The 25,025-nt window shown below is 49.7% G+C and overlaps 1 protein-coding gene across 1 annotated transcript in view; it reads right to left on the bottom strand.

The window, feature by feature from the left end:
• Positions 1 to 23,981, bottom strand: part of ENPP6 (ectonucleotide pyrophosphatase/phosphodiesterase 6) — a 93,060-nt gene extending 69,079 nt beyond the window's left edge. The window contains exon 1 of the mRNA XM_012784974.3: positions 23,457 to 23,981. Within this exon, the coding sequence (XP_012640428.2) occupies positions 23,457 to 23,697 (241 nt within the window). The 5' untranslated portion in view covers positions 23,698 to 23,981. The remainder of the gene's footprint in view (positions 1 to 23,456) is intronic.
• Between the last annotated feature and the right edge of the window lie 1,044 nt (positions 23,982 to 25,025).

Raw genomic sequence — 25,025 nt, 5'->3', positions numbered from 1 at the left:
AACTGCTGTCGCGCTAAAGGACAGGACTGTCGTCGTTTTAAGTGTCACGTCCCACTGTGTTCCCACGTCCTCATTCTCTCACCCATATCTTCATTCCTGTTTTGGTTGAGGCCAGTGATTTTTTTTTAACCACAATTTGGGTTGGTCACTGTAGTGGACGTTTAACTTCTAGCACTCCTTGGCCCGTACTGGTGCAGCCCCTCCACCCCACCCGGGGTCAGCCTAGGACCCTCCGAGAGACGGCGGAGGGTGGGCGACTGGCCCCAGCCAGGCAGTGAGGGAACCGTAGCCCTGCCACAGCGACCCTGTTGCTCCAGGGTCCAGGCTGGGTGGGAAGAATCCCTCCCTCTTGGTGGCTGAGCTGGGAAGAAATGTCCCCAGTGTAATGGCTGCTCTCTGGAAAGGGACACTGAGGCTGCAGTGGGGCTGAGGGGGCAAAGGGAAGGGGGTGACAGGCACAGGAGGTGGGAGGGGAGCCCTGAGTCCTGCTTCTGCTCCACCCCGCCTCTGCCTGCAGGAGCCCGGGCCTCCCCTCTGCCTGGGGCAGGAGACCGTGGACGTTTGCTTCCTTCGCCTCTTCCTGGGCTGCTCTGCCTGCGGCAGCCACATTTCTGGCCTCCTTGTTCTCCTCCTCCAGAGCTCGGGTGCCTGGGCTGAGCCCTGACTGTGGAGGGTGACACCTGAGCACCTCTGCAGACCAATGCCCTGGGCCTCGGCTGGGGGCGGCCTCTGAGTGGCAGGCCACAGCCGCCCTGCTCTGCTCCTTGCCCCAGAGCCTACCCCGTGGCAAATCTCACGCGCTGGTTTGTGTTAAAAGTACTAACAGCCCAGGCGGACCTCTCCTGAAGGGCTTAGATTCAGTTTAAAACCTCTCTGTCTTTGCAGTTTTCAAGTGTACAAAACCAGTGTGACAATAAGAACAGTGTTCTGCCCGGGGTTCCTGTGTCTTCCTCCCCACACTGGAAAACTTTTAAAGCGAATTCTGACATCCTGTAAGTCATCAGTACTTCTCTGCCTGTCTCTGGTCCCGAAGGATTTTCAGTAAGCCCCACGCTGTTGTTACCACACCCAACAGCACAAAAATACCTCCCGAGTGCCATCCACCACCCAGGACGCGTTCGGGTCTCCCTTTTGGTGGATTCCAAAGTGCCTCTGCGATTAGCACTCAAACAAAACCCATGCCTGGCATTTGGTCATGTCTCTGGGTGTCCTTTAACCTGTCATGGTTCTTCCTCCAGCTGGTTTACTTGTTAATTATTCTCCATTTATTTATAGAGGAAACTGGGTCATTTGTCCCAGTATTCTGGATTCAGCTGATTATATCCTGATGGTGTCGTGAACATGTTCCTTCTTCTCCTGTATTTCTTACGAACTATTCGATCCATCTGTAGGTCTGATTAGGTTCAGGTTTGATTCCTTTTAGGCAGGAGTCCACTGTAGGGGGTGCTGTGTGCTTCCTCTTGCACCACAGCACTCGGCTCGCGGTGTGCGTTCAGATGAATCCGGGGCCTTGGACGGCGCCGGCCTCCTCTCTCTCTCTGAAGTTCCCCGTCAACCTTTATCTCGTGATTTTAGCAGCCACTGACCGGCCCCTATATCATTCCTTTTGTTCCCCAAATCTCTCCCTTCCCAAGTGAAACTGTTCTCTGGAAACGGTTTCTTTCTGGCATTTCTATCAGGCACGTGCATTCTTCACGTTGCAGTGAGCAGCTGCAGCAGTGGTTTGGTGCAGGGTAGGGTAGCGGACAACCTCAAACCTTAAGCGGCCTAGAACAACAAGAGCTATTAATTCAGCTCAGAAACCTGCCGTTCGGGCGGGGCGTGGAAGGGAACGCCCTCCTGTCCTCTGTGGTGTGTGGCACCAGCAGGGGCAGCTCAGAGGCTGGGATCTGGCGATCAGGGGGTCTCGAGTGCGTGTTGGACGAGCAGTGATGGTAGAGGGATGGCATCACAAGTCTAATGGCTATTCAGACATTCGCCCAACTCTGGGCCGGGCTGGAGCCTCCTAAAGGTCTCTCTGCTGCCACCCTGAGCCTCGCCAGCCCCCGTGCTCCATGCCCCGGTAGCCCAAGTGATCTTTCTAGAATGAAAACCCTATCATACCATTCATTCCTCTACTCAGACCCCTCCAGGGTGCTGCTCACACTCGGAGCGAGAACACAGTCTGCAACACAACCCCCAGGACCTGCTGTGGCCCCTTGTCAGTTTGGGTCCCTTAAGAAGCAGACACCAAGACAACACGTGACACACAAGAAAAGTATTGGGCGAGCACTTGTTACGCACAGAGGGGAGGAGGCAGGGCAGGCAGGAAAAGCTCTCGGTGGTGAAAGGACACGGGGAGGGGAGGGATTGGGTAGAAAGGCCCTCTGCAAGTCTGGGGAAGCTGTGGCCAGATGGCCGGGGGTCCTGGAGCTAAACTCACCCGTTAGAGGACTAGGCCTGCGCTGGGACCTGCCCTTGCTCTGGCATTGGTCAGGTCACCTGGGAGCAGTGATGCTTTGCACCAGGGCGGTGGACTCAGGGGGCAGCAGCTGGGACACGTCCCCTGCAGCGGGAGACCCACAGCACGAGTCAGGCCTCCGTGCACCTCACACCTCATCTGCCACGCCGCTTGTCACCCTGGCTGCTGTAGCTGCACCGGCTCTTGGCTGTTTCTCCAACACCCCAAGTGCGCACCTGCCTCGGAGCCTTTCCCCTTGCTGCTCCCTCTGCCTGCAATGCTTTGCTCTCAGATTCCTAGAGGCAGCACCAGCGCTCTCTTACCGTCTCGGTTCAAATTCGTCCTATCGGACAGGCATTTCCAGGCCACCCTGTACACAGCGGTTCTCTCTGAGCATTCTCAGTGCCCTGAACCTTCTCTAACTTTTTCCATAGAATTTATTAGCACCTGACTTGTTTATATTTATCTGTTCATTTATCTGCCTGTAGCATTTCACAAGGATTTAAGTTTCAGGAGGGTAGACACTTTGCACTGTTCTGTTCATTTTCATCCTCACGGGCTAGAGGAGTATATTTTTAAGCCCATGGAAAGCAATGGGTACTTTCTATTTTTTTTTAAATAGATACCTTTTAAACAAATAAATGATGAGTACTTACTGTGCCCACATAGCCACATCTGAAAATGTTTGTTTAATAAATGAACAAATGAATGAACCAGGACTGCTCCAGGAGCTGGGGGTATAGCGCTGAACAAGACGAAGTCCCTGTCCTCAGGGAGCATACATTCTTTAATAAAAACAAGGTTGAAATCCTAGCACTCTGGGAGGTTGAGGCAGAAGGATTATTTGAGGCCAGGAGTTTGAGACCAGCCTAAGCAAGAGTGAGACCCCATCTCTACTAAAAATAGGAAAATTAGCTGGGTGGGGTGGCACGAGCCTATAGTCCCAGCTAGTTGGGAGGCTGAGGCAAGAGGATGGCCTGAGCCCAGGAGTTTGAGGTTGCTGTGAGCTATGATGTCGCCACTGCACTTTAGCCAGGGTGGCAGAACGAGACTCTGTCTCAAGGAAAACCCAAAAAACAAAAAAATCCAAGATTGGTTACTGGATACTAAAGTCTCCTTGCGTTAACTCTAACGGAGCATGCCCTCGTAGAAGACTATCCCAGGAAAGAGTATAACATGGCCCATGGCTTGAACAAACCCGGTCTTTTGTTTCTAGTCTCGTGTTTATCTTTCACTTCTGTAAGTCACGTGTTGGTTTATATTGTGCCTTAAGCCTTTCCCAGTGATATCTCCTTATGAAAACGTTAACTGAGGTTGGCTTCTGTAGGGTAAATTCCAAGACTTACAATGCAAACATTCTCTCAAAATACCAATCCCATTTAACAAAATCAAATATTGTTCTAGGTTTTTGTTCCAAACAAAGAAGGCAATTTCTTCCCTAACTGCCATTTTCACCCCTTCCCCACCTCCCCAATTATCTAAAGATCTGGGAACCTGTGTCCTACTTGTGTCACAGGCAGGGAAGGCACACGACTGGAACATTCCACCCCGCAGCTGCGGCACGGTCTTGCCACTCGCTCTAGGTTCGCTGGTGGTTGCTAGGAGTAACTTCATGGGACCACAGACAGGCATCTCACGGAAGAGGTAAAACGAGTCCAAAAGAAGCCACATGTGAAAACCGATGCTCCAGAGGTCGGAAATTTTAGGGGCAATTTAGCTGGAGGAAGAAGCAATTCTTACGAGAAAAGCTCCGGGAAAATGTGTCATCAATTACACAAGGGAAGCTCATTTCAAAATAAAGACATCTGAGAAGCTCACACATGTGAGATTCGTTGTTAGTCCCCTGTGCCCATTGATACAACGATTTTTGCGTTTCATTTGTTGTTTCTTTCTGTGATAGACGAGGTCCTGACTTCACGTAGAAGTCTAGCTCTGGCCCTATTAACACTCAGACTTAACCCTGAACAGATCTAGAAAGATTGCTAGGAAGTAAAATGACTGACAAGGTGATTAAGCAAGCAAATGTACTTGCCATTCTTTAAAAACTTAATTTCCTGGACCTTCCATCTGTGGCTCCAGGGTGGCCGTCGGTCTGGGGGGCTGCTCGGGGACTGAGGCTCAGAGCCTCGCGGCTCTGTGTGCTGAGTGAGCCGGGCTGTGCTGGGGAGATGGATTGGGGTTGGTGTAATAAATACTGCCTCAGTGGGCGCCAGGGGACTCCTCCTCTCGGCCCTCGCCCTTCCCTGGCCAGAACTCTAATTGGGGGTTACTCCACGGAAACCAGAGAGGATGGAATCTATTAGATATTTCCCAGGGAGAATGGAACCGTGTTCCTCAGGGAAATTGGTAGTGAAGGACGTGATTTGAAACAGAAATGTCTGGCCTCGATTTCTAACCCCCAACATCCTACCTCAAGCCAGGCCATTTTCCCTCCTTTTAAATCATAACTTTGAGTCGTAACTAGGGGTGGGAATATTTAAAGACTAAATTCATGCTTTTAAAGGTAAATGTGCAAGCATACACCTTCCTATGCCAGCCAAGGCTGAGGTGCCAGTCGGGCTCAGCAGCCAGGGCAGGGAGCGGCCTTGCCTCCCCATTGACATGCGTAGGCCAGGGAGTTTCTGGAGGAAACAGACCAGAAGAGGTCTAAAGAGTAGAAGATTAAGATGATATTGCAGTAGCATTTGAAGTCACTCCTTGGAGTCCTCAACACCCTAAGTTTTCAAAAATACTTGAGCCCAGAGAGACTTGGTCTGAGGTTGCAAAGTTTAGACCAGACTAAAGCTCATGTCTCTTGCTGCTAGTCTAGCCTGGATCTTCTCCCATGGATGTGTTCAAGAGACAGAGAAGGAGTGAGCAGGCCAGAGCGCAGGATCTGCCTATGAGCCTGCAGAGGAAGGAAACTCACAAGAGGGGACAAGTGGTTGGAGTTGGCAATGAACTGAGAGAATATAAAATACGGCTGAGTAAAATGCAAGGTAATCTTGTTTTGGCAGAAGCATTGCCTTTTTATTTCACGTTATTAAAAAATCATATTCTCCTGCTGACCACAAAACCACCTGGAAGCAGGATGGCTGGGCTAAAACAGAGTACCTCCTACCGCACACCATGTCGCCCGAGGGAACTGTTGTTTCTGAGAACTTTTCCAGACCCTCCGTTATATATGGCTTGAACTCCCAAACCTAAAATCTCTTGGGTAATACAAAAGAAGTTGTTTAAACCGCCAGAGAGCTGGATTACTCAGCAATCAGGAATTTAGTGAAAAGGTAAACCGTAAGAGTTTAAGTTTGGTGCCCACTTGCCTCCTGCAGTATTTGACAGAGTTTGCAAAATATTTAATTATTTCCATTTCTGCTTTGTGTGCCTAGAACCTATCTTGGGTTGTATGTGGACTGGCGTTGGGGAGAAGAGGGCAAAGAGAATCGAAGAGCTATGTTGGATCTTTGCCATGTGTGTGATCGTTCCACGCCTATTTGCATGTTTTATCTGCTGTAAGACTAAAGATATCACCCATGATAGATTGGCAGCAGGAATTCCTTTCCTGTTAGGAGTGGGAGTAGGATGGGGGAGAGGACAACTAAAAGGGAAGCTGGCTAACAATTTAGGATGAAGTAGCTTCAAGTAACTTTAAAACAAATGCAAGGAGACATTTATTGAGTGTCTACTGAATGCCATGGAGCATGAGACAGGGTAAGTAGGATGTAGGGTGAGTTAGATCCTGCTCTCCTTGGGACCACTGTGCCCCAAGGCCCTCATAACCAAGTGAACTAGAAGCAACTTGTCCAGAGCTTGGTGGTCTGGGTCAGTATCCCAGATGTGGCTTTTCAAAAGAGGTCTGTATAAGCCATTGCTCACAACTGTGCAGCCTTGACCATCGGAGATAAGTAGCTGAGTGTCTGAGGTTGAATCCTCTCTTTTATACTCACCCCCAGAAGCGCTTATTGTTCACATTGTCCATTGAGACACACAAAGGAGGGCTTAAAAAATAGTTCCCCGTGAGATTGCCTAGTCTGGAGGAAGCCTGGAAGGGCAGTGACTCATGCACCAGGGGTGTCTGTGTGTGCAGGCGTAGGCCGTGTGCATAATGCAGCCGCAGGATCGCTGGCTAAGGCAGGGACACATAGGGGGCTGCACAGGAAGGACAGTGCTGCTCTGAGAGCTGCTTCCGTGGACGCAGGAAGGAAGAGGCAGCATGATACAATGGGAGGAGCATGGGATTTTGTACTCAAAGTTCTTCCATTTAAGGCTCTGTGATCTTGAACAAGTAATTTCATATCTCAGAGCATTGGTTTCCTCATTAATGAAATGGAGATAATTGTGACTAGTTTCTAGACTTTTATGAGGATTTGTTGAAATAGTATTTGAATGCACCTAGCACTGAGGGTGGTACAAAACACAGTACTCATTTGGGAAATGTACATTCTGCTCCCTGCTTGGCTGGATCTGGCTGCTTGTGACAAAGGAAGACAATAGAAGTGCTGCAGAGACACAGGCAATCCATTGTCTTTTCTGATTCTGAATCTCCCGACTGGAGGCGGCATGTGGAAAATGCAGAGTGATGGATGGGGAGACAGGAGTCTTCTATTCTAGTCCCAATTTACTCACTTCCTGGCTAGGCGACCTGAGACAAGGTACTTAACCTCTCTAGACTGCAGTTCTCTTGTCTGTAAAATGCCTTTATACAACTCCCGAGGCAATTATAAGGATCAATGGAAGGCATCAAGATTAGGAAGGAAGATGTAACTGTTTTTATTTGCAGAAAATATGATCTTGCATATTCTTATATACGGAAAATCCTCAGGAATGCAAAAAACTATTTTAACTCATAAAATATATTCATCAAGGTAGAAAGATACAAATCAACACCCCAAAATCAATTATATTTCATATACCACTAAAATGAAATTCAGAAAGTAATTCTATTCACAATAATCTCAAAAAGAATACTTAGAAATATTTAACAAAAGAAGTGCAAGCTGTACACTGAATACTACAAAGCATTACTGAAGGAAATTGGAACTGAAATAAATGGAAAGACATCCCATGTTCATGGATCAGAAGACTAAGAAGGCAATTTGGTCTATAGATTCAACACAATCCCTATCTAAATGCCAGCTGGCTTTTTTGCAGAAATTGACAAGCTCATCTCACATTTTATAGGAACACACCAATGACTCAGAATACCAAAACAATCTTTACAAAGAAGAAAAAAGTTGGAGGATTTACACATCCCAATTTCAAAACTTACCACAAAGCTGAAATAATCATGACAATATGATCCTGGCATAATGATAGACATACAGATCAACAGATTGATAGAATGAAATCAGGAACCCAAGAATAAACTCTCACCTTAAAGTTCAGTGGATTTTTTAACCAATGTGTCAAAAAAAAAAGTGGGAGAGAAATAGTCTTTTTAACAAATGGTCCTGGGGCAACTACCTCATATTATACACACAAATTAACTCAAAATGGGTCACAACCTAAATGGAAAAGCTTGAAGTATAAAACTCTTTAAAGGAAACATAGAAACAAATCTCCATAATGTGGGGTTAGGAAATTATTTCTTAGATATGATGCAAAAAACACAAATGGTAAAAGAAAAAAACGATAAAATAGGACTTCGTCAACATTAAACATCTGTACACTTCAAGACTCTCCATCAAGAAACTAAAAAGACAATGATGTGGTTTGGATGTTTGACTCCTCCAAATCTCACATTGAAATTTGATCTCTAGTGTTGAATGCGGGGCCTGGGGGAAAGTGTTTCCATCCTGAGGGCAGACCCCTATGAATGGCTGGGTGTCCTCCCTACAATAATGAGCGAGTTCTCATTTTGTTAATTTCACACTCGAGCTGGTTGTTCAAAGAATCCTGGCAGCACCTCCTCTCTCTTACTCCCTCTCTCCCCATGTGGCACGCCTGCTCCCCCTTCACCTTCTGCCTTGATCGGAAACTCCCTGAGGTCCTCACCAGAGGCAGATGCTGGTGCAATGCTCCCGGTACAGCTACAGAACTGTGAGCCAAATAAACCTGTTTCTTTATACATTACCCAGTCTCTGAGTAATTTATAGCAATGCAAAACAGACCAACACAGACAGCCTGGGTGAAAAATATTTGCAAATCATATATCCTGCATGGAGTTTATATCCAGAATATTGAAAGAACTCCTACAACTAAAAATAAAAAGACGAAGAACCTAATTTTAAAAATGGGTAGTATAATTGAATAGACATTTCCCCAAAGAAATTATTAAATAGCCAATAAGAACATAAACATATATGCAACACATTCGTTTTTAGAAAAACACAAATCAAAGCCATCACGACATGCCACTTCACACCCACTAGAATGGCTACAATGAAAAAGACAATACCAAGTGCTTGTGAAGATGTGAAGAAATGAGAAAATGAGAACCCTCATATGTCGCTGGTAAGAATGTGAAATGGTGCAGCCATTCTGAAAGTCAGCTTGGAAATCTCTAAAAATGTTAAACATGGAACTACCCTGTGATGCAGCAACTTCACTGTTAGGTATCTACACAGGAGAAATGACAACATATACCACACAAAGATTTGTACATGAGTGTTCATAGGAGTATTATTCACAATTGCCTGAAAGCAGAAACAACCCACATGTTCGTCAACCGATGAACAGATGAACAAAATGTGCTCTATCCACACAGTGAAATACTTCTTGGCAATAAAAAGGAATAACCTACTAACACAACCTGGATGAACCTCAAAAGCATTATGCTTAGTGAAAGAAACCAGACATACACACATATTGTAGGATTTCATTTTTTTCTGAAATGGAATATAAATAAATAAAATATAATTAAATAAAAGTAGATATAGATTTTCTGAAAAAGTAAATCTATAAAGACAAAAGAGTTAACAGTTGCCTGGGGCAGGGCTATGAATGAGGAGCAACTATAGGGCATAAGGTTTCTTTTTGGGGTGATGGAACTATTCTAAAATTATATTGCGGTGGTGGTTACATATCTCCGTAAATATACTAAAAATCATTAAATTGGACTCTTGAAATGTGTGGATTTTATAGTGTGTAGCTTGCATCTCAATGAAGCAGCTAATAATAATTTTTAAAGATCCACTGAGATCAGCACGGCAGGTCCATCTGTAGGACCTAATTAGCACATAGAGTCTAAGTTACACCCTCAAGATTCCCAGCTACGCAGGCAAACACCAGCCCCTAAACCTCCGAAATGCGGAATTTACCTACAAGAGCGTTTTTCCTCCTTTCTGCTGCCCAGAGGTCCCGCAAACCCTACTGCTAAGTACAAGTCCCCTAACCTAAAGACGTTTCTGTTTCTTACTTTTCAGTTTGATAACTGACCTTCTTCTGTGAGGAGCCTCATCTTTCCTTGATTACTTTGACCTTGCTCGGATCCTAATTCTCACTTGAGGACTTTGCTAGAAGGCTCTTTGGTAGCTGTTTGCTCTTAGTCTCCGTGGGTGTTTCTTCTTCCACACCCAGCCCACTGAATATGAGCGAGCTCCACGAGGTCCCTCTTCCTCTTCTCTTGCCGTAACCTTCCCTCATCTACTCGCACGGGTCCCCACCTCTGCCCTTGGCTTGCGCGGTGCCGTCCACACACGCAGCCCTTCCCCCAGGTTTCAACCCGTCCGAATCCTCCCGCTGCACTCAAATAACCGTCACACCAGCGAGCCCTCCCTCTTCACCACACGCCGTCAGACGTGGCCTCGGCCTCCTCGCTGCCTAGGCCACTCTGACTTACGATTGTGTCGATTTCAACACACATCTCCTTGCTTTGACTTCACTGCAAGTCCGAGACAGAGGCCATGGCCTGGCCATCTTTAGAACGGCACCTCTCGCGTGGCAGGCGTTCAGTGTGTCCTGGAACGGATGACGTGCACACGGGAATGTGCCGTAGGAAGGTGTGTGTGTCGACTCTTACGTTGGTGGAATTACCAAGATCTGTGCTCCACACAGACAGTGGGAAGGGATCAGCAAATGGGTGAAAATAGCAAGATTTCCAGGCACCATCTAGCTCTGAAACGTTACTGTCTACCGGTCGAAGCCTTTTAGAGAGGGGACATCTTATAAGATTTTGGCTTGCAGGGGAAAGATAAGTGGAGGGAAGCCACGCCGGGCTGGGCTGTGGCTTGGGAGGAAGCGAGTAGAGCCCTTGCGGAGGGAACATGTGGGATCAACAAAGAGGAGGACGGACAGTTCCCAGAGAGGCCTCCAACAAAAACAGGGAACTGCAAGGGGGGGAGGGGAGAGGACCTGCTGAAATTCCATCCACGCAGGGGTTCATGACCGGCCAGAACTCGACTGTGATGAGCCCACCCTCGCTAGCTGGCTGGGGATCGGTCTGCTGTCCACGGAGGGGGCCTCCTGGGGGGCATTTCCAGGACGCCCGCCCAGCTGGCTAGTCAGTTCAAAAGAACAGGCAAACAGGTGGTTGGGAATTGGGTAAAATCACTGTGTTTTCATTTGATTCTTTCAGCTTTGAGCTAGAGATGCTGTCATCCGTGTTGACACAGGCTGCGAGTGAATTCCTTGGAACGAGCTTTTCTTATCTGTTCCATCAGAACTTGGTGAAATTATGTAAGGACTTGAAGGGAGAGCAGCCCGTTCAACATGACCCATGGGGCATTAGGGAGTCGGGAGAGTGGCTGAGCCGAGGCCAAGCACCACCTGCCACCTTCTGGGTGGCTCCACCTCCCCGTTGGCCAGATCTTTGGTGAAAGACACACACACACACACACACACACACACACACACACACACTCTCTCTCTCTCTCTCTCTCTCTCTCTCTCTCTGCTTTGAACCACATCTCCATTTCAGCTTACATATCCTGGGTGATCTTAATGGGGGTGAGAAGAAAGCAAAAGCAACCCAGCAAAGCCCGACCAGGAGAGAGTGGAGTGCCCAGAGCCACGCTGAGAGCCCAGGCACAGGTCAGCCCGGGTGCGCAGACAGGAGGGGCCAGAGGGAATGCCGCGGCCTCCATCTGATCACCAGGGGTGGGGGGCAGGCACCAGCCCCAAATCCAGACCTGCACTGGTGTGGTCCACCCTCACCCAGCTGCCGGATCTGACTCTAGGCCCACGCGTCCTTCTGCACAATAAGACAAATGCACTAGCATTTCTAAGTTCTCTTCTGCTTTTTACATTTTGCAATTCTGAATGTCTTTGGGTGGAAGTTTGGATTGGGATTTAGTGGGTTTTGTTACAGATTCCCAAGCCCATTCACATAGTTTCAGTGTTATATTTTACACAGAGAAAAGCACGCTGAAATGAACTATGAACGTCACACAGAGAAATGTACAGGGAGGGGTGTCATGGTTTGGGACAAGGCCAGCTGGCTAAGCCACAGGAGAAGGGACCAGACTGGGAGTAACTGGAACCTGGAAATAGATCCACCCCCAGAGGGATAGCCCAGGGCGATGGGAGGTCCAGGATGGCAGGGTGAGCAAGGTAGGGTGTGGCTTCCTGCTCTGAGGAGGAGAAGAGAAGGACGTCCCGTGTGAAGATGAGAGGAGGGAACTTGGAGGCATATGGAGTGTGGCTGGGAGAACCCAGGATCCAGGGAGATCAGAGCGGGATATGAGTGCACTAGGTAGTTTGTTAGAAAACACTGCAACCTCAGCCAACAGGTGAGGTCCAGCAAGAAAGCTCTAGTGCCTAGAAAGGTGGATAACTCGAGGTTTCCACCATGGGGTGGGACAGAAGTTCAGTTACTGGCACCGAGTCAGTGCGGTCCAGCGAATGTGAACCAGGTGCCTCTGCTGGGCGAGCAGGGGCCTGGTGCGGAGGGAGCGCAGCCAGCAGCAGGTGGAGCAGGTGCGACTGGCCTGCCCTGCAGAGACGCTGGCGCACGCACCCAGGGGACGGCAGCCCTGCAGAGAGCACTCGAGCTGGGCTCATGCACTGCCTTTCGTCCTGCCCCTCAGAGGGGCGGTGGCAGCTCCCAGAGGAGGTGGTGTTCAGAGGAGGATGGTGACAGCCACCTTCACCAGGGGTCTCCTGAGCCCGGGCTGTTCGCCGTTTGCGTGTCTGCAGTACGGACGGAGGAAACCAAACCACAGAACACTGCTCTGTGGCCACTAGGCTGGGAAACAGCTTTTAAAATAATTTTTGATGTGAATATATTTCCCAAAATCACAAGTGGGGGGCTTAATCAATACTGAATAAAAATATCTGCTTAAGCAGAGATGAACAAATCCCATCGGATATGGATGCATTTTTTAATTTAATATTTCAAATAGACAAGGAATTCACATCGTTCAAAAAGATAGGCAACAAGACGTCTGTGTTCTGTCTTTGTCTCCCCTCTGTCAGTTGCCACCAAAGTAGGTAACCACGGTTCTTTAAAGGGACGTTTTCCCTCCAGTTGACAAACATTCTTTGCTGGGCCCTGGTGTCTCTGGACGGCGCAGGCGTCTCCCCCGGGGCCGCCCCCCCTCCTGCCTCTGGCAGAGCCTGGCCGCATAGAGGGAGGGAGACGCCACCTCCGAGCCACGGAGCGTTCATGACCAGAGACCAAGGGACCCTGTGTGGAAAGGTTTTAACGTAACTGGCCACGTCCACGCAAAACACGCTGCTTGGAACATCTCGGGCTAAGTGACTTGGTGGCACCTCCCGAGCGTCTCCTCTGCAGTGCCCTGCTGCCTGGACACGTCCCACCCTCAAGGCCACCACATCCTGCCTCTCTGGTGGGCTCGGTGATGGGATGTCCCGCAGGCCAGGGAGTGCCATGTGCCCTACGAATGGGAAAGCTCATTGATGCCCAGAGGGGGAAGGGGGTGCCCACATTCACACGGCCCAGGGGGTGGCCCTGAGGCAACGACCCTTTGCTTGTTGTCCTGTCTGGGCTACGAGGTTGGAGGCTGGAGGGGGCTGGGGGCCTGAGCCAGGCCAGGCCCGTCGCCCGCTAGTGAGTGGCTGAGGACCCCGGTATTTGAGGTTTTCCCCCAAACACCTACGTTTGTGTAAGGTTTTCGCCTTCAGCCGTCAGAACAGCACGTTCTCTCGGGTCCAGCTGTGAAGCCAAGTCCTTGCACACGCAGACGGCGTCTCGCGTGGGCCAGTCGTCCCACTGGGCGGGGCTGGCGTGTGAGATTCGTGCGCAGGATCCGGAACAACAGAACCTGTTGGCCCAGGGACCCCTCGGGCAAACTCTGTGGGTGTCCCCTGCCCGGCATCCACAGACAGGGGACTTCCGTATGCTGCCGCCCACCCCTCCCTCAGGCCAGTCCTCGTCACGGACCCTCAGGGCCCAGTGGGGGCCACTACAGGCCACGTTCTTCTAATGTGCAGAACAGGTCAAAGTGGAGTTGCTGGGGTCAAAGTAGGGGCAGGGACACAGAGTGTCACTGGGAGCCCGTCCCAGCCACCCTTTCCCTCTGTCGTCACCAAGTGGCCCCTGGGAACCTCACTGCGGCATCTCCAGCCTCTAGAACATTGCCAGCACACACCTGGCACTCACTTAGCGCACAACTGAGCCCAGGGCCTCCGACTGGCCCCACACCAGACGTTTCGGTTGGGGAACCTGGGTTGAAGGGAAGACCGCTCACAACTGCAGGCGGCCTCCCAAGGGCCTGCCCGCCCCCACACCCTCGACCCACGCGTGGGTGGCTGTGCTGCTCTGTTCAGACTTCACACACGTTCTCACCACAACCCCACTGCTCCTGCAGCCTCAGACTGGGCGACCACAGACGCACTCACTCTCCAAGGCACCTAGGGGGAGTTATTTCAGCAAGAAGCAAAGTAGCAGTCCGGGCGTGGTGGCTCACGCCTGTAATCCTAGCACTCTGGGAGGCCAAAGTGGGCGGATCACTCGAGGTCAGGAGTTCGAGACCAGCCTGAGCAAAAGTGAGACCCCATCTCTACTAAAAATAGAAAGAAGTTAATTGACCAACTAAAAATATATAGAAAAAATTAGCCGGGCATGGGGGCACATGCCTGTAGTCCCAGCTACTCGGGAGGCTGAGGCAGGAGGATCGCTTGAGCCCAGGAGTTTGAGGTTGCTGTAAGCCAGGCTGATGCCACGTCACTCTACCCCTGGGCAATAGAGTGAGACTCTGTCTCAAAAAAAAAAAAAAAAGAAGAAGAAGAAGCAGAGTAGCTTCCACATTCTGCACCCAAATTCCAGCCATGGCAGTCCGTTGTCTCAGTCACACTGCCCACACATCACTCCGTGACCTGCATGTTGCATCTTTTCTCCTTGTTACTGAAAGGGCCGAGGATGGGAGCTGGTTGAGATTAAGCAAAGTATCCAACAGGAGCCAAATGCTACACGTGGGGCCCAAGGGAACCCCAGACCTGCCCCAGGTCCCTGCCTGGTTGGGCTGTGGACACAATGGACCTATTCACAAAACACGAGTAGGTGTTGTTTAAAGTGTCTCTGAAATGAGTGTTAACCTGCTGAGTCAGGCTCCCTCCAAATTCATTTTAAACGTCCTTTAACTCGTTTTTGGCGGAGGGTTCATGATGGACCCAGAGCAGCATGGCTCAGGCAAAACTCCCAGAGGCCTTGGCGGGAGGCATATAGGATCTGTCAATCAACAGCGGGACGGGACGCGGGAGGGGGCCGGGATGCCGAGGTTTGCAGACCGCGGTGGCTCCACACTGGTGAACCCTCGGAACAAGGCCTTGCTGTTATTGCAATCAAAAGCTTTCACCAGGTTTTAAAGCTTTACCCACTCCCCTAACCACTCCCTTCTTCAGGGAGTGAGTTTCCAGCAACCGAATGCCCTACAATCAGAACCACCTCTCATCACCATGGAAGCCAAAAGAAACATACTTTTTGAAAAGTGACACTTCAGTGCAGAGAGATCTGTTGATGGGAGCTTAAATAATGACATGCCAGGAGACGCTATTTTTGGAAATTCTTAGAATACATTTTTTCCTCAGAGCATGGCTGGTGAGCACTCTTCCCGGCTTCTGTGGCCCAACCCCTCAGCTACCCTGCCCACTTCTTTGGGCAGCTTCACCCTGGCTCACGACAGAGACTGTAGTTTTAAGTGGAAAAGTGGAAAGATGTTATTAGGTATCTCATAAAGGTAAGTGACACAATTTAGACAAAAGTTCATGCAGGTGAGGAAATAGATTCTAACTGTGCATCTGTGACAAATATTCTCCGCCAGCTGTGTGGCAAGCAGAGAGACAGGAAATCCATTTGCTGGGGTCTATGGGGACCCACAGGATCGATTTCTCTCCATGTTTCTGAAACCTTCCTTTAAGACGTTGTCTCTGGCCCCCTAAAGAGCCAACTCCAGGTGAATACCTTACTCAACTTGGAATCCAATTTGATGAAAATTTCCTTCTCCAAATAAATCTCGCTGAAATAAATGAACAGCCCTTCACACTCTTTCATCTCTGCTAATAGGAGCCCCTTTATTCAGACTTCTGAATATCTCATGGCCTTTCAGTTCATTCACATTCATGCATCAGCCAATCAGCGAGCTCCACCTCAAAGGTGCCCTACCCTAGATGTTCAAATGTTTGATGTGGAAAAGGAGGGAAAGAGGAGCTGACTGGACTGTCCTTGAATTAGACCCATCCATGTGGTTTTTGTTTTGTTTTATACCCATCTCTCTGTAAGCCTCCAGCCCACACCTGGATGGTGCGTGGGCTTAGCACCGTTCCACTGACTCGTAACACTCACTTCTACCTTGCCCGTGCCATGCCCCTGGTCTCATCCCAGCCTCTAAGCGCTGTCACAGTGTCCTGCTAGCTCCCCTGTCCCCTGTGCTGAGAGAGCAGCAGCTCTCCTGTAGAAGTTGCTTTTTCAGCCTGGATCCCAGAACAAAGAGGAAATGGGGCAGAGTTCATTGCTGACAGCCGGGTACATGGTGAGGAGTAAACCTCAGTCATGGGGACCCTCAGGAACAGGTGGGATTGCTTGTTACTACAGCATGACTTAACTTAACCCTGCTGATATGGTGTGTAACATGCACAGTGTTAATAATGGTGATTTCACACATATGTTTTCTCGTTCTGTTTGCACAGCCACCTCATTGGGTAAGTTTGACTTTCTCCATTCTACTAGTAAAAAAATACTAAAACTCAAAAGGAGCCTGTTCAAATTATGGAAGTAAAAAAGTAATCGAATAGATTAAATTAGATCTTCGGCAGCAAATCCACAGCTCTTTCCACTCACTCTACTGTCTGTTACAAGCTGACTTGCCCCCCCCCCAGAAAGGTATGTTGGAGATCTGACCCTCAGTACCTGCGAATGTGACCTTCTTGGGAAATAAAGTCTTTACAGATGTGATCAAGATGAGATGATGTCATTAGGGTGACCCCTAATTCAATATGGCTGGTGTCCTTGTGAGGAGAGGAGAAGGGACACACAGAGACACTCAAGGAGAAAGCCATGTGAGATGCTGTTTTAAGTGACTCGGTGGTGATTTGTGGCGGCAGCCCTAGAAAACGAGAATACCACCATGGCTCAGTCTCAGGGCAGAAATCACCAGAAACTCTCCATGAGCGGGCGTGTGGCTGAGGTGTGCTGTCTAGCCTTGCAATTACGTGTGTGTCCGATTACAAGGGCTGCGCTGACAAAATACCACAGCCTGTGTGGCCCACACAATGGATTGGCCCACAGAAATGGATTTTCTCACAGTTCCGGAGCCTAAAAGTTCAAGATCAAGGCGTCAGCAGGGCTGGTGTCCTCTGAGGCCTCTCCCTTGGCTTGCAGATGCCTCTTCCCCCTGTGCCTGTCTGGGCCTGCTCTCCTTTCTTATAAAGATACCAGTGGTACCAGACTGGGGCCCGCCCTAATGACCTCATTCCAACTTCGTCACTTCTTGAAAGATCCTACCTCCAAATACAGTCGCATTCTGAGATACGGGGGATTAGGACTCCAACACACGGATTTGGGAGCCAGGCCCTCACACTGCCTCGTGTTTTTAACATCTAAGGAGCCTCCCGTGATGGGTCTGGCCATATACGCAGCCTGTGATGGAGGCTGAGGACACAAGGATGGCCTCGCCAGGCCCTCGAAGTTGCCGGACCCATGCCCAGGTCCCCCAGACAGGACCACGTAACGCTGAGCCTTCCATATCCTCCCACCACTTTCCATGTTGGCTCTGAGTCTCTGTCCCTTGCGGAGTTTTGCTGTTGCCTCTGCCCTCATGGCCTCAGCAACCCTGAGGACCCTTAGGTTCTCTTTTGGGCTTTGCTGGCCACCAGTGTTCTGGTGCAAAGTTCTCCTGATTCCCCGCCTCCCTCACCCCTGCTTTGGCACAGCCATCCTCACCCCTCTCACTGCTTCTGACCTTATGGTCAAAATTTAAAACACAACTGAAGGACACAGTTTGCGACGAGAGTACATAAGATGACCAGACATACATGGCAGTGAGTTCGCCTAAACGGCTAATTGCTTTCCCGTGAGCAAAGCACACCTTCAGTGTTTTCTCCTCCGTATTAGTTTAGGAGTAGCTAAAATCAAAGTAACAATCAACAATTTCCCTGAAACTCTGAGTGTCTTCATCATTAGTACAATGCTTCTTCCTACAAGACATTTTATTTGGAGAAAACAGAAACCAATAAGCAAGTGGGTGCTATGATGGACAAGGAGGCGGGCAGGTGAGCCAGGGGTGGCGCCGACCGTCTCAGCTCGAGTGCCCGGGAAAGGCGGATCCGCTGCAGTGACTTCGGGGAAGAGATCTGAAGAGAGCAGAGACGCTAACACTGGGTCCTTCTAGGGGACAAGCAGAAAGGAACCAGCCAGAAGGAACAGGGAGGTGGGCACATGCCCGGCCCGGCGGGACCCCACAGCAGTTGCAGGGAAGAGTGGTGTCAGAGAGGGGCCGGGTCTGCGAGGACTTCCAATCGCACTTGCAGGGTTGAAGAGAGGAGCAGAGGAGCGAGGAGTGGCAGGATTGGAGGTGTCTTCCAGGGCTGCTCTGGTTGTGCGCGGAGAGCTGGCTGCTGTAGGGCAGAGAGCGGCCAGACAGCCAGTGTGGCCAGGAGGCTCCAGGCAGGGGGCGGTGGCCTCAGCCCGGGGACAGCAAGGAGGCAGGAGGAGGAGAGGCTGCAGGGAGAATTTGGAAAGATCAGGGGATGGAAGGGACCAAGGAAGAGTCAGGGAAATGAGAGGAGGAAACCAAACGGAAAGACGCCGGGCCCTGGAACTCAGTGGGCTGTCAGGGGTGGAGGAGGCATGCAAATGCTTTCCTGGGCGAGGACACCAGAGCGGGGGGGTGGCGGGGGGCCACCAGGAGGGCACTGGGGCAAACAGAAGCATGGCTGGGTTTGGTGCAGGGAAGACCCGGAGGAGAGGAGGAGAAGGGCACGCCAAATACGGATCATTGAACTGAGGAGTTGCTTAAATCCATCCTGAGGCAGATGACAAGCTGGGGAATGTCCCTGTGCAAGCCCCGATCTTGGGGAAGGAGAGGGGAGCAAGCTGGGAGGTCGTCAGCACCCTGCATGGAGCTGTGGGCATGCAGAGGTCTGTGAACATACGTGAAGCCTGATTCTGTAGGAGGCTGAGGATGTGGGCTTTTTCCAAAATGTGATTGTTCAAGTACTTTCTGCATCGATTTCCTTTGGTCCAAGTGACAGCCGGTTTTCATTTAAATCAAATATTTTCTTAAAAGTAGCTGGTGGCTGGGGGCTGTGGAGTGTGGGGAGGAAGCATAACTTACTCTGCTGTCTGTTACTCCAGAATGTTGGGTCCTACTTATCTGGTTAGAATTTGTGTCACACGTAATGTCTAGGAGTGTGACAGGAAACACAGCAGCACAAATATTAATTCTAAGCAGTTAACATCTGGGGTTTTGCTTTGGGTCCATGGAGGAGCACAGTTATTCAGGCTCCCAGTGCCTCCTGGAGTGGTCCTGGGGAGACCTCCACCCCTGGGTCTCAGGCCACGTGGACAACCTCCTGGCCAACCCAGGACGCGGGCCAGGCCCTGCTGCATGAGCACCAGGCTTCGGGGGCCTGCTGTCCGGAGCAAAACACCCCACCTCCCTGCACTCCATTTGCAAGTATCTAAATTTGAAATGGTAACACACTGTATAGCAAACGTGTTTCAGCCTATGTTCATCTCTCAGTAGGTTATTTGCAGTAGAGATAAAATTCTAGACCGGCTTCCCTGCTACTTAGAACTTTTCTGGGCCACTTTCCCTAACTGCTTAACCAGAAGTGTTGGAGAATTACAAACAAATGTCTCAGCAAAATGATGCAGTTACGCTGCCTTTTCTCTTCCCCATGACCCGGATGGAAGTCACTGCTTTCTTCCACTGATTTCAAGGGAAACTGCACTTAAATCAAATGTGGATTTACCCCAAAGAGAGAATGACTTTACTATCGCGGGCCATAGTGAGATATTAATAGATTAAACCAGAAAGCACTCCAATGGCATTTAAACAGTGGTTGTGCTTTAACTAAAGTTAAGTTGATCCGCACACAGCTCTTCCGAAAGAGAACGCATGCCCAAAGCTGAGACAGAATGGCATACGCCACGCTGGGGGCTGTTTCCTCCAGCTCCGATCTCACCTCCGCAAAATGCTTCTTCACGCTACTCCAACTGGAAGGGAATTCTCCTCTCCTCGGGTCTTCCGTAGCGTATTGGGAGGTGACCCCTGTCCTTTGTGTATCAGCTTGCTCGGGCTGCCGTAACGAAGTCCCACAGACTGAGTGGCTTAAACAGCAGCAATTTATTTTTTCACAGTTCTGGAAGCTAAAAGTCCACAAACAAGGTGTTAGCAGGGTTGGCGTCTCCTGAGGCTTCTCTCCTCGGCTTGCAGGCGGCCTCCTCCTGCTGTGTCCTCACGCGGCCTGTTCTCTGTGCAGGAACATTCCTGGTGTTCTTTCCTCTTCTTATGAGAACATACCGGTCATCTTGGAACAGCGTTCCTCTAATGGCCTCATTTTACCTTAATCATCTCTTTAAAGACCTGCTCTCCAAACACAGTAAACGTCTGAGGTCCTGGGGGTTGGAACTTGAATTGGGGGTGGGGACACAGGGACACAATTCAGCTCATGGCACCTTGCCGTCTTTTTCGTTAGTGGGAGTCCATTCTCGGAGTGTCTGTCCTCCCCGACTGAATGCATGCCCCCTGGGGGGAAGGCACTGTGTTAAGATTTTGTGTCCCCAACAATGATTGACCTTCTTGACCACTATTGGAATTCTGTCCACATTTGTCCTGAACCAAACGTGTTTCGAGGGAAGTAAGTAACCAGCCACAGTGGCTTCACGTTGGAGCCCGGGCTAGGGGATTCCAAGGTTCCTTACAAACGTGCCTGTTGACTTCCCATCTCCATCCGCATGCTTCCCTGTGAGATTCAGCTGCTTGTGAGATTCAGGGAGTTTCAGCTGTTTGCTTAATTTCTACATGAAGGCCTCCCTGGAGGGGGCCAGTCCTAGGTCTTTTAAATTCCCTGTGCATGGCTCAGTTCCATGTCTGCATCCGGCAGCACCTGAAATCGTGGCCTGATGAGGACCTGGCAGTTCATCTAGTTCTGTTTTGCAGCTGGGAAACAGGCCCAGGGAAGCGCAGTGGCCTGCCCCAAGTCTCCCTGCAAGGACTGCAAGCAAGCTTCCTCAGCTCCGAGGCCAGCATCCATTCCAATGGCCCATCTCACTCCTCGTTATGCAAAGAGGAGAACACCATGGGCTTTCTCTCTCTAAGCAATAATTCATGTAATGAAGTGAGAGTACAGCCTCTCTTGTGAATTCTGAGGAACCCTAAAACAGCATATCTTTTGGTAGCAAGAAGATCTAGCATAACAATTTCGTTGGTTCATAAAATGTTCAAATGCTCAAACCATATGTTTAAGTACAATTCGCAATGGCTATATCCTTCCTTATATGAAAAGAAAAGAGTTTTTCAGCATCAGGTAGAAAAATAAGCATGGATATTGGGGAAAATATTCTACATTTAGCCCTGAGTCAGTTCCAAGACAGGAGAAATGATACCAGCTTCGTGGTCTGGCATCTCCCCGCTGCAAATCCTGCTCCAAGTCTGTAAGTTTGCTCAGTAGGTACACGAAAAATCATGCTCAGAGACATTTGTACATAAACATGAGCCGTGCTAGTCACATCCTGTGTACAGTATAGCCTCTATGAAGATGCAAAAGCCAACTTATAGACCAAGTCAACTTTCAAATCAGAGAATATATTTTGGCATCTGACAATACAGAGACAGGGCACATCCAGAGATCGTGCAGCTTCCTTAGGCGAGCCTCAGTTTGGAAATGAGGGTGAGATCTTCTGCAGATACTCATGCGAGCTGCACTGTCCCACCTTGGGAAGGGCTATTCTCCTAGGGCCACACAAAGGAAAATACCCCAAGACTGAAAAGAAGGTGTGTCTCAATGTGACAGAGGCTTTGTGCAAATTATCCCTTCTGCCACTATCAGGAGGGTGGGTCTGACAAACAAAAGGCCATGTCACGGGCTTGGTTTCTCTGTAGAGCCTGTAATGGTCCCTTTTTACTTACTCAAGTCCTTTCTAAAATGGATTTTGTTCATTTTCCACTGAGATCGCAGAAGCTGCACGTGGCGGTTTATGAACTGGGCCCCCCAGCAAGGCCCTGCGAGACAGCTGGAGTGGGGGTGGGCTGTGTATGGGAAGCCCCTGCACGGAACTGAAGCCGGCTGTGACACACAATCACATCTATGTGTGACCCAGCAGCTTGCAAACCGCTTCCCTGCAAGGGGAGAGGCATGCCAAGCAAGGACGAGAGGGACTTTTGTTAATTCTGTTTATGTTACAGACTGGTTGTTTGTCTGTTGGGGGAAATAAAAAGGACGAATAAATAAATTCCTTGCTTGTATGCAGTCTGAATTTTTTCTATCTCTCCATGCCTTTATATCTAATTCTCCAAAGTGTCTCTTCCCTTCAATGCTGGGCATCAGTTTATGGCTTTTTTTTTTTTTAACACATATGGCATATAGTACCCATGCACAGAGTTAGAAATAATTTGTCCATATTTCCAGACTCCTTAGGCTTTGGTGTTCTGTGACAATCCATAATGAGACAGCTGAGTTCTCATCCCCTTTCTGTTAACATAATTTGCAGTTTTCCCTGCACTCGGAGCACATGGCTAAGTCCCTCATAACCAGCAATAACAGTGCATTCTTAACTGCCTCCCTGGATAGTTTGTTAAATTCTTTCTGGGAGCCTCTCGCTGCCCTCAGAAAGGTTAGCTGAAAAACAAAGCAGAGCTTGGAGCCCGGCTATGTGAGCAGAGAGAAACGGCGCACACCGGAGCGCAGACAGCAGGTCCGGATTGCTGGAAGGTCATCGTTGGGCAAACCAGCTCTCCCGAACCCAGGCGGCCTGCTTAGCTGGGGTTGTGTTTGTTTTGCTGAGTTTTTGTTTGTTGGTTTTTTTTTTTTTTTTTTACAGATGCTGGAAGTTAAAAGTGGGGAATCTGAACTACACAACAGTTTGTTTTTTCTTCTCCTTGTCATTTGACCTGGCCAAAAAAGGCAAAATAAAAAGGCGATGGGGGGCGGGTAGGGGAGTGGCATTGCTGAGTAACACTGAATGATGGGACCCGAAAATTCACACCCTCCCCAAGCAATGCAGGAACACGGCTCCCCTCCGAGGAATCCTATGGGCACTTCCACAGTCTGACACATTGATAAACAAGCCAAAAAGACTCGAGGGTGACAGATGACTGCAGAGCAAAGGGACAGGAGGAATTTGGTGTGGATGCAAGAAGACCTGTCGACTTTTCAAACTTGAACTTAGAAAATAACTAGAATTTCTATTTCTAAAATAAATAACCACTTTTTAAATCGTCAGATATCATCGACTGCTGCAGTTCTCTGTCCTCCACACTGAGACTCCAAAACAGGTCCTTGGGGTAACTTTTGGGGAGCAACATAACTGTGAAAACAAAAATCTTCTTGGCCAAGAACACAGACCTCGTCTGTCTTTGGTGTCCCACGGGACGAGGGAGTCCTGGACATTTAAATAAGACTCCGATGCCAGGAGCCAACTGTTCCCTGCCTGACCCCAGCCCTCCCCTGCCCACCCAGGAGGAGACACGGTACTCACCAGTCATCAGGGTATAGTAATTGGGGTACGAGAGACTGGGGAAGTCTGGGGTCAAGTAATCCACTTTTACTCCCCTGCTCACAATCTCTTTGAAGCCGGGCAGCGACTCCAGGGCCTCGTCCCCGATGTAGTCCGAGCGAAAGCCGTCCAGCAGGAACACCAAGAGCTTCCGGCGGGCAGAGGCTGGCCGGGCCAGGCCCAGCGCGAGGGCCAGCAGGAGGGCCCCGAGCTTCGCTGCCATGCTGCCAGGAGCCTGCCAGAGCCCGGCTGGCACAGCCGTCGCCTCCCAGGGACTGAGGATGGAGAATCCGTAGCTCTTCTCTCTTCCAGGGGCTGGACCCTAAGCTGCTGGCCTTCCTGAGCCAAGCTCACTTGCAGGATTTAAAGGCACAGCACCCCCTTTTCCACACATCCACGCTCGCCCTTCACTGGGAAGTCCAGAGGCCACCTCCCTCCGATAAGCCGGGCTCCCGGACAGCCCAGAGCCAGCACCAGGGGAGAGAGCGCAACCTTGTTATTTCTGGTGAATGTTCCAGAAATACAAGCACCCACAGAGAGGTGGAATTTTAGAAGATGACAAAGTCCACACTAACTTTGCAGTCGGGCTAACCAAAGGGAGGGGCCACGGAGAAGAACAATCTTCTAATTTGATGTTATCCCAAGCGTCGTTGCCTAATTTAAACTCCGACTTTTTCACTCACAATTTACTAACGCAAACATCTTAACTCAGGGGATAAACAAGAGACAACACGTTCTGGTGGCCCTACCTGTAAACTTCCCAGCAGCGTCTCCAGAGCCATAGCTTGGAAATCAAATCCTTTGTGTCTTAGCCACTTTTTTTTCCCCATATGCATCTATAAACAGTGTTATTATTTTAATTTTCAGATACAAATAAACTGCTGGTGCCAGGAAAATGATGGGGGAGGGCCTCACAGAAGGGCCGTAGATCCAGAGAGAAGTTTCCAGAGTTGGACAACGGGACGTCATTACTGGCAGGTTGGTCGGAGGCAGCATTGCCCCGGGAGGGCAGGAATGAAATAGGGAGCTGGAGGTGGGACAGTAGAGCTAGGAATAGCCATGCAGTTTCCGGACAGGACGGACGGGGCAGGGTGAGGTCAGTGCCGGGGAGGCAGGCACAGGTGGGTGGGGAGACAGAGCCAGCACCACACGTCCAGGTTCTGGGGCTTCCCTGGAGTGGTTCTTTCACCTGGTATAAAGTTAAATGATACAATTCATGGAGAAGTTTATAAATCAGGCATGGCACATAGGTAGTGCTTAAGAAATGTGACATATTGCTAGAGTCACTGTGTTGCTTGGATCCTCATGAAACTTGCCAGGTTCAGGGCAAAGCTTCACAGGACTGAAGACCATCAGACACCTGGCCACACTGGCCACCCTAAGCTCCATCAGTTCTAAAGTGCCCCCCCACCTCTGCCCTCTGCCTGAGCCCCTCCTCCTCCTCTTGTTCTGCTGTATTTAGAGTCAAGCCCTTGCATGGGACCACCATGTCACTTCCTAAGTGATGCTGCAAAAGAGGAAACACATAGCCCAAGTGACCGTTCCCATCTC

This window comes from Microcebus murinus, chromosome 15 (genome assembly GCF_040939455.1).
Source record: "Microcebus murinus isolate Inina chromosome 15, M.murinus_Inina_mat1.0, whole genome shotgun sequence".
Taxonomy (NCBI): domain Eukaryota; kingdom Metazoa; phylum Chordata; class Mammalia; order Primates; family Cheirogaleidae; genus Microcebus; species Microcebus murinus.
Note: the sequence above shows the minus strand (reverse complement) of the source record. Positions and strands in the feature narration are given on the sequence as shown.